Source organism: Melospiza melodia, chromosome 4, assembly GCF_035770615.1.
Source record: "Melospiza melodia melodia isolate bMelMel2 chromosome 4, bMelMel2.pri, whole genome shotgun sequence".
In the NCBI taxonomy this organism is placed as follows: domain Eukaryota; kingdom Metazoa; phylum Chordata; class Aves; order Passeriformes; family Passerellidae; genus Melospiza; species Melospiza melodia.
The window spans coordinates 78,768,417-78,778,981 of record NC_086197.1 but is presented as its reverse complement, the minus strand read 5'-3'; the positions used below and the strand labels follow the sequence as shown (position 1 = coordinate 78,778,981).

The window sequence follows — 10,565 nt, the reverse complement described above, 5'->3', positions numbered from 1 at the left end:
GTATGCACTCAAAGACTAAGACAATACACTAGGGAGATACTTCTCTAATGTTTAACTTAATTTTGGTGCCAAGAGTAAGATTTCAGATACATCATTCATTCTATGTTCTGTTTCCTTTTAGAAAGTTACAAGACTGAAGACAATAAAAGCATTAACATGGAGATACATCAATACAATTGGCACTGCTCCCAAGAATATACATCAAATATTGCAACCATTAAGTTAATGTGAAAAGAGCATAAATGTGTGAAGATCAGAAAATTTTCTCTTTTAGAATATTATAAAATCAGTGATTCATCTAAGTCAACATACAATTCTTAACATGAGAACTATGACTGAAATAGAGCCATTATTCAATCCAAAAGCGCCTGAATGTTCCTGATCCTTCTTCACAGGAGCCATCTTTTTCTACAAATCTTATGTATTATGGATACTGGCTAGACCAACTAAAATAGGTGTCAAAGGATGTAATTTTTTCTATGCATTTGTAAGTTCTTTTACTAAAACAATTATTTTGGTGCACAGTCTCAATGCAAGACTTCATGATACACACTCAAACACAATTTCTGCCAGTTTTATCATCTTTCCTCTGTAATGGCCAGAGAAGCAAGTTTTTTTGACCCTCTGTGGTGGTATAGATGTAGAAAAATTAGGCAAAAGACTGCAGACATGCAGTTACTGCAGTTTTAAGGTATTATAAGGCTTCTCACACTTAGCTTAAGCTGACATGAGAAAAAAATAATATGAATACTAAGAACCGATTGCACTCTTAATTCAGCTTGTTTTTAGTAAAGTGAAGACTTGCAATGGATGTATTAAAATAACTTTCATTTTGATAAAATTTAATCATTACTGTAATTTCACCTAATTAATCCAATTTCACCAAGGAATGAATTTTCCCTCTTAATGACAAACTTTTTTACTGCTGGAGGTTCATGCTAGCACAACTTCTAGTGCCTGAGTTGGCTCAGCTCCACCTGTAAGACAACTTGTACACTGGTTCACCCTCTGTGCAAGTCACCCAAGGGTTAAAGTAGAAGAAAAAACACAAAAATACAATAAATTATTCTGCAGAGGAGTAACAAGGCAAGACTAGAAAAAAGTGATATCCAAAAGTTTCAAAATAAAGATCTTTATTTCAAAATAGTGTTTGCAAGTAGCACATCCAATTGATATAAAGTACAAACATCATGTCTTTCAAATGGGCCAGTTTGCAGAACTATAAACTGAAACACTGTACAAGTTCACAAGAACTATTATAAAATAGACAATTAAATTCTAATGTTTTCATTTTATTTAAACTCTATTTTCACATTTGACTTCTGATTCTGCTTTTTTTATTACACAAGATGCTTACAAGACTGATTATAGAGTGAAAATTACAAAACAGAACTTAAGGATGTAAATACAGAGAGGAATTCCTTAAACTACAAGCTAATTTTCTCTGCTACAAAGATATATTTTTCAAAAGTGCTAATATCTCTATGACACACAGTAGCAGACTACATTTAAATGTCAAACAAAATACATAATTTTTTATTTTCTCAATTGTCTTTAATACTTTGATACTTCTAATCATTATGAGGTTTAATAACACTATTTTCACTTCCTTGTATTTCACAAAAAAGGTGGGAAAAGACATATCTGTGTGTGTATGTCCAAGTGTGTGAGAAAAAGTACATACACATATGCATGAACAAAGTTCTCACAATTATTGCTTTTATAATTTCAATAAATCAAAAACCCACTAAGTTCCAGTAAGTAGATACAAGGCCTTGTGCAGGACAAACTCTGTAGATAACTTTTACACAGGAAAATAACTCCCTACACTGGTATTTTTAATTTTTTTTAACCATATCAACCTGTAGTAAAAGTAATTTTTAGTAAGATCTATCATCCACTTAAAGCATGATACACAAATGTGCATTTTCCAAGCAGAGACCTGAACCTGTTCCAGCAGGGCATGGATATTGGGGCAGGACAAGAGATGGGGAGTCCTCTTCTCTGTCCCAAAAGCTCAATCAGACAAGAAACAGCCCTAATTCACCTCTGTGACCAGAAGGACATGAGGAAGAACAGTTCATGGAGCTGTCTAGCCCCAGAGAACATGTTCCCACAACCACGGTGTCAACCACACACCTGCAATGGACAAAGTACTGTCTAGACTTTTTCCAAGGTGCAGAGTCCCAGTGCTCACTGTGATGCCCCCAATTTCCCCAGAGGCATTATGCCTTACAAAGACAAAATGCCTCCAGGCAATGCCACTCAACCAAGGCACCTCTTTCCCCTTCCCAATGTGGTTCAGCCTTTTAGGAGTCATAATTGAGCCCCATGAGTCTGATTCTGAGCACTGGGAATTTATCAATTTAACTATATTATTCCTTATTAGCCTGCCTATTACCATAATATTTTTGTGCTCTCTAACTGGAATTTAACCAACAAAAAATTCTGACATGAATGGAAATGCACTTAGTTTATGGAATACAGATCAGAATCTGGCCCATTATATGAAAGAAAAAAAACCCATAATAAGAATAATACTTGTAGTAACTATCAAAAAAACAGATTAGGAAACCCTCTGAGGGTGAATCTGCATTGCATCAGAATACACCACAATATTGCATATGCTAAGGCAAAATGTAACACTTCCCAGCTCCCTAGCAGAGTTAAGGATTTGGCTTCAGTGATAACTCGCAGTAGTAGGCACTACTAGTCAGTGTTCACAAGAAGAAGCTTTGGTTAATATCAGACCTTTTGTCGACTTAGCTTCACACTCCTGTGATCTTTAGCTTGTCACATTTGCATAAACTGAATTCACCATAGTAGAAAGAGACATTTTTGGCCAATTCCCTCAGCACACATGCTATTGGCTATTGATGACTCCTGTAACAAGAACTGAATTTAGGAGATCTACAAATCTATGCTCTACAAATGGAATACTTGGTGTGTAAACAGGAAAGATTGTGAGATCAAGATGTGTGGGTGGTTTACAAAGAACAGTTTGTGAGCTACAGACATGGAGGGTAGAAATTAGAAGATGGTAAAGAAAATGGGTAGACTAATTCCCTAAATCTGGGAATGCCACAAACCTCTTTATGTGTTCCACAATTACAAATACAAAAGAGAGATATTTCTTGGAAAACCTTAATTGCGCAACAGTGAATATACAGTTAGGTCCAACAGATCCTAACTGCATTTTTCAAATACTTTAAATACCAGTCCTTTTATTTTTAAAGCATATCATATATTTTTAAATGATCTTTTTTTACACAGTTATTTAAAAATAACATTTAAAATGTATCTGAGAATAAACATTTTTCACTTGCTTTTGCATGTAAGAATATGAAAGAATTCCTTAATAAAGTCAATTTAAATTTGTTTTTATGCCTTGTTTAAGTTCTACTACCCTCTGTAGATCTTTCTTACACCATAAAGAAATACATAGTAAGTTATGTAACACTGGCTCCAAAGCCACAAACAGCCATGACCAGGCCACTTTATGCACTGGTTTAGATACTTGATTCTTATTCTTCTAATAATTTTCCTCTTATAGGCAATTTTTGAAGTATCGTTAGTCTATTAGTTGGTTACTCTGAGGATGTGCTTCATGTCTACACAGATTTCCAAAGTCTCTTTTAACAGAAAGCATTTCAAGTAATAATAGTACTGAACTAAAATGATAAGGTGTCTATTCTGTCTTGATTGATGACAAAGAAATCCTGGTACTCTTCTAGCCCAGGGCAAAACTTATATTTGACTTTAGATTGTCAGGTAATCTCAGCAATGGAAAATACCAGGAACTGCTCTCTAATCAATGAGATTTTCAAAACAAAAGACATACTGCCAACATGACCATTGTAGCAAAACCAGTGGAAGATTTCTGATGCTGGCTTTTGAATTAAGTTTAAAACAACAGAGCAAAGTTGCTTTCAACCCAAAGAGAGAGAAATAGAGATATCTTGATTTTCAGAATGCCTGTAAAGGCATGTTATGCATGGACGCATTTGAGTGTTTAAACATTAAAGTAGGTAAAGGCAAATACTTAAGGTTTGCCTTGCAGTCTCTTCTCTGACCAAAACCTATCACTCGATTCAAATGGGAATTTTGCCTTCGTATGGCCTGCAATATCAGGCCTATAATTCACTTTCAATAAACTCTTCCATTTGCAAAGCCAAAAGGAAGCTGGAATGTAGCTTTAGTTTCACATACAAAACTATACAATTCGTGTTAGAATACAGATTTGAGGATTGCTTTTTAAAAAAATATTTATATAAAGGGAATTAACAGTGCAAGTGTGAAAATCTTACCTTGTCTTTCCTCAAATTTATTAAAGAGAAGCTCTCCAGTTTTATAGAGAATAAAATAGAAAGGGATAAATATTTCACGATGGGAAGCAGATCCCACAGCATTCCATGCAGATCTCCAAGCAATCGGAAGATTCACAACAGGCGTCCATGATGCCACAGTCCATGTCACAGGGGCAGTTGCAGTCGTCCCCCACCTCGTCCCCGCAGCAACAGCAGCACGCTTCCGACGAGCAGATGCCACAGGACGCTTGTCCCAGAACAATGTTGCAGAGCGTGAGAAATTCACAGAACAAGCAAGCCAGGATACAGTGAACACAGCAATCTTCATATGTAATAGTTCAGTAGCGTGTCAGGAGCAAACAAAACAATAAAAAAAAAAAGGCAAAGAAGTAAAGAGAAAATCATTAATATGTCATTCTAAATCCAGATACATCACAATGTCAAGTAAGCAGCTGAATGGAAATGGTTTGGAGTAGACATAATCTGAAAAAACCCTCTTCCCATCTTCATGGTCATTTCTGCAGCTCAACTCGTCTCCAACTCTGTGTGAGTTTCCTGTCACCACTTCACTTCATACAAATCCCAAGTACTAAACTGCTCAGAGCTCCTCAGATCAATCTCCTTAGTCATTTATTATGTAAAATATCCATATCTATTATCTTCATTTATACATTCTTACACAAACTGATAAAAATAATTTTAAAAGCAACTAATGAGGGAAACTACCTAAAATAATTTCCAGCCCTTCCCAGTTCATCTCACCTTTCTGAAACTATTTTGTTTGCTCAATACATGTGAAGGAAAATAAAGGAGTTGCCTAAACATTGTTGAGTTTTTTACTGTTCTTTGCACACACTAAAACCAGCTTAACTGCATGCTATATGCATTCCTTACTTTCAACAATATATAAAATATTCAATCAAAATACAGATTCTTCTCTTCCTTTAATTTTAGATTAATCTACTTAGTACATTAAAAGAATTGCTAATTCAATCTTCAAGAGTTCTTAACTATACCTGAACATCAATAACCAGCTTTCAGTACTACTACTAAATTACATAGATAATTAAGGCGTCCCACAAACTATCTGCAAAAAATATGGCACCCAAAGAGTAAATATATGGAATAACTTCAAACAATAATACATCCATGAGACATGACAGGAAAACAAGGACTGGAACTAAACATGTGCCAGTGAAAAGGAGACTGCAGAATTGTGGGATATACTCTATTTACATGATGTGTATAAATTCATATGTATAAACATATTTAATTTGTCAGAGGCAGTGAATAGTCATTCAGAAACAAAACATTGAAAATACAAGATGTGTTCAGGATGGAGAAATACATTTCCTTCCTAGCCTCAGCTTTTGTTCTTTTTACTGCCTGCAAACTTTGAACTCCTTAGCCACAGCCAGGTGAAGACTGGAAAAATGTTCTGGGGGAAATATCCTGCAGAACCTCACCCTATCTCTTGCCTCTTGTAGGACAGTCGAGTCCTACAAGTCCCTACAAGTATCCCCTATGAGAGTCTGTTAGGAACAGCAGGATATTGAGCTATATGGACAGTTTGTCTAAGCACCTACAGACATTCCATTCTATAGAGGTTAAGTTCTCACAGTTCGCAGGCTGAAGACTGCTGTCATAGGGGAAAATTTGCATTTACTTGCAACAGCAATACTATTATCAGGCCTTCTAACCAAATTTATAAATGTTAAAAATTGTGCAGTAGCCATGACAGGTATGTTGATTGATTCCAAATACCTCTAACATTGCAGAAACTCTGACTGCATGATACTGCAGTGATGACTTACACGAGCAGGCATGAATACCTACAGCAATGCAGCAACAGAGGCTCAGACCAGCCAAATCTGTCCCAAAAAGCACAGGAACTACTTGAACCCTTAGCCCATTCCTACTTACTACACTACTTAGATGCAAACTTAACTTGGACATTTCTGTGCTGCAATGTGGCCACAGTCATAATGTACTACTAAACCCTTATGCCCGAAAGGAAAAGGATGGAAATTTCAGAAAAAGCAAGATGGAAGCAAGATTGAAATTTCAGAAAAATCCCCAAAACTCTAACCTTAAAATCTCCCCACTACTGTGCAGGAAACAAAACTGAGAGGAAACCACAAGTACATTTAACGTGCTTTAAAGAAAATTGTTTCTTGTATTAAAAAGCTTTTATTCCCAAAGACATAATGTCACTAAATAAATGACCTTCATAGAAAACACAGAAGATATGTGAAAAAAAGCTGGAGGTATCAGTTCACTGAAAAGGACCAAAGCCAGACTGATAGCGATTAATTAGCTGGTTGTCATGGAGATGGTGTTAAATATGCTCAGGTAGAATCTCCTTTCAGATTTTCTTTTAATATGAAGGAAAAAGATAAAGAAGCCAAGAGTTCTATCTAAGAAACCTTTATATTTGAGGAACTAAGGTTTTAGTATATCACATCTTTAAAATACAGCTTGAAGAAGCTAATACAACAACAAATGTCATTCTAGAAATTTTTTTTAGTACACCATAATGAAACTTTGTGTGTATACATATTGTAAATAAGATGTTCAAAAAAATCTTGCCTGCTTCATGCAAGGATATGTAAAATTGCAGGGAGAGGAATACACATTTACAGACATTATAATACTAGTGATGGGCAAGGAACAGAGTTCAAGGTTATAAAACAGAGACTCTACTCAGAAAGCATTTTCCGGACCCACAAAAGAACTTTTCCCTCCTAGGCTAAAATATCCACCAAATCAAGACTTACAAGAAGAGGCCACATTGATTTAAATGTACATATTTCAAAGGTAAAATCTATGAAAAATGGTCCAAGACATAGTAAAAAATTTTGGACATTAGTATTATTATGGAAACTCTACAGAGGGTCTTTATTTCCATCTCTTCTTCAATGACTGAAACACTAAAAGGATTTATTTACCTACTCTTTATTTTATTTCCTTCTCCCCAGATGGCAAACCTAATATTTGATTCAAATAATCTTTATATAATAATTTTACTTAACCTGCACAAACAATTGAGAGAAAGCAGAGATCCCCTTTAGTGCTCTCTTCATTCTTGCAATGACTCATTTGCACAATGAACATAAACTTTGATCCACATTTCAAGGACAAACCTGAAATAATCATGCTTTTATGTTCTTCATGTTATTGACTTTTAATAGCTATCCAGGTAGCAATTATTTAACACATGACAAAGCATGCTGCTACCTAGTCCTACCTAACTTGGTGAATTCAGAATCATGACTCTAAAGGGCTGTAATACAGTTGGACAAAATGGGTGGAAGAATAATTTCTTCCATGTTTGACCCCTATTTCTTGGCTTCTAATGTACAGATACAATTATAGGAAAAAGATACACTGTATTTTTGTAGTAATAACAACCACCACGCCACATAAAACTCATTCTTCTCTAGTATCAACATTCCTACAGCAACCTGACAGTTCCACAGAAAACATTACACAGCTAAAACTGACTGCTGGTGTGATCAGTGGAATACAGCCATGAAGGTGCTATACAAAGCTGACTTCAAAAGAGATGACCACAGGTTTTCAATTACCATGCTGGAGACCACTACAATATATTTCATTGCTTGCACAAGACACTCCAGTAATTTTTTCCTGCTTATAAGACCAAGGAGACTATTGAAAATTACATATTAGTCTAAACGTTAAAATTTACTAAGAATTAAGAATAACATTAGATTAATATTAATTAGATGTTAAGATTAACATTAAGAATAAAGACTATTCTTAACTTCCACTCTTTAACCTCACCCCATCAAAATCTGATTTTTTTTTCAGGTGACTGAGGAGTGGATCACTTTAATCCAACTAGAACTAAATATATTTTATGTATTTGTAAACTTGGTGATTTTAATGTCCGATTATGTGTTTTCTGGAAACTTTGAGTATATTCTAGTCTTTTCTAAAAAGGAAATTATACAGCAATACCAGTTATGATACTGGTGCCAGCTTAAAATTTCTTTAAGCTCTTTTTTGTTTATTTGTTTGTTTGAGAATTAGAATCTTCTTTTCCCATTAGATATAGTAACACAATCAAGAGTTAGGGGCACATCTTTATTGTGGACAGAACTCCATTCATCTTGACATTCATGATGCACTGCTGTTGATAGTAAGATAACTCTGAAGTTTCTGAGGTTTAAGCTTTCATTAAAGCGATTTCCCTTTCTGTGGAAGCATTTAAGTTTCATCACATCACACAGGCAAATCATTAATGAAGATAAACTTTTTCTTAGGACTTCCACACTACACCCACACCAGTCTCAAATTTCCATTGTTTTTTAATTCTTATATTACACTTTTCTTTAATTGAGAAATGCTGCACTAGAGACTGTCACTACATAACAGTGAGGATGTGGGGTGTGAACACTGTCTAGAGGCATACCTTAAAAAAAAAAAATTCCAAACCACTATATCTACCCTAGTTCTTTTACCAATTGCTTCTGATTTCATTAAAACACTCTATCACATTTGTTGACTAGATCCAAGCTCCCATAAACTATTCTAAATGGCATAACTTACAACAGTCTTCATTTGTAGTCAGTGCTAGTACATTTTATTAGACCAACTCATGTTTGGGGAAGAAAGGTGAGCTTTCAGATACTCAAGCTTATCTTCAATTATTCTTTCATTTTGTATGGAATGAAAATTAGACCTGAAGCTAAAAGGGGCATCTCATCTGACACTTTTTAAAACCAATGCAAGTGAAGGTGTTCCCTTAATCCTTCGGCACATCCCCAAAAGGCACAAATTTCTTAGGGAACTTCATCAAAACTGTTAAACAATGCCAAGGCAAACAGAACCCAACCAGCCTGTTCAAGTTTTTGCTGCTTTATATCATACACACACACATCCAACCATGTGCTGATTTAACCATAAAGTGGATACAGTACATGTAACATCTACTTTAATGGGTTTTAAATATTACCACAAACAAAATCCAGACAAGAAATAGGCCTAAGATCCCTTCAAACTGTTTACACACTGTTATAAAAGCCCAGAAGTCTGCATTACCCCAGTTATAACAGCTACACTCGTTTAAGGAAAAGAAACAATATAGAAATAAAACTATTTTAATGTTTGTCTATGTCTTTAAACACTGGCATGCGCACACTACTTTTTCCTTCTAAAACTTCTGCATACAGATATTACTCTGGTATCCAATTTCTTTCAAATACTGAAACATACATTTATTTTATTTAAATTTTCCTTGTATAACCTCCTTTTCATTTCTATGAAAAGGTGCAGCTGTACTTAAAAAACAGATTTTGAAGAGAACTATCAACCATCAAAACCGTTCAGGAAATGCAGAAGATGAACTGAAAAATGCACAGAGAAATGCACGTGCAGGCTGCTATGTGCTGCTTTTGTAATGTTTGACACTAACCTGTCACAAACTGACTCAAAAAGCTTTCATACCAAGCAGGCAGGTCACATATGATAAAAGTTTTTCATGTCTACAGTGATAAATAAGCTCACTTAAAGGATGGCGACCTTGGTCAGCTTCTTACTAACTATATTCACCAAGTTCAGACCACTCAAAACAAATCTCCAGGCACTCTGCTGTCTCACAGAGAGAATCAAAAAGGGCAAACCCACAATCAAAGTGACAGCTGAGGTCTTCAGCAGGGGTTTGCTGCAGAGGGCCCCCGCAGAGCCCTGAACAGAAGCCCCAGCAGGCGCTACAGGCGCCCCGCAGTCCGGTGGCGCGGGATGAGCGCACAGCCCCAGCCAGGAACCACCCCGCACGCGGCTCCTAAAGCCCTGCAGAGGCAGGGAGGGAGCAGAACTCCTGAGCAGCGGCACACGCGCTGTCACACCTCCCACCACTCCTGCAATGGGGCTCATTGGCGGCCTTTGCAACCCACTGTCTATCTTCAGAGAAAAATCACTGCACCCAGGAAAATGTCCACAGGAAAACAAGCAAAGGTTGAAAGAACAAACTAACATGTTGTATGGAGTATGGTTACTTCTAGATGAAAGACTGACATTTATTAAGACAGGGAAAAACATACTTAAAAAGCCTAGTATACGTGACATTTCACCATTTAAAATAAAAACCTATTATCTCTATTGAACAAGAAAATTCAAATGTTGCCTGAGCAGGCAAAACACACTGAACACATGGAAACTTTCATCAAAGCTTATATTCTAAGCCCTCAATACAGATACAACCTCAGGAGTAATTTCAAACATACAGATATACTA

The 10,565-nt window shown here is 35.9% G+C and overlaps 1 protein-coding gene across 3 annotated transcripts in view; it reads right to left on the bottom strand.

Moving 5' to 3' along the window:
- Positions 1-1,116: 1,116 nt before the first annotated feature.
- MDFIC (MyoD family inhibitor domain containing) overlaps positions 1,117-10,565 on the bottom strand; it is a 52,194-nt gene continuing 42,745 nt past the window's right edge. For all 3 annotated transcript variants that reach the window (XM_063155301.1, XM_063155300.1, XM_063155299.1), the window contains exon 5: positions 1,117-4,629. In XM_063155301.1, the coding sequence (XP_063011371.1) occupies positions 4,382-4,629 (248 nt within the window). In that variant the 3' untranslated portion in view covers positions 1,117-4,381. The remainder of the gene's footprint in view (positions 4,630-10,565) is intronic.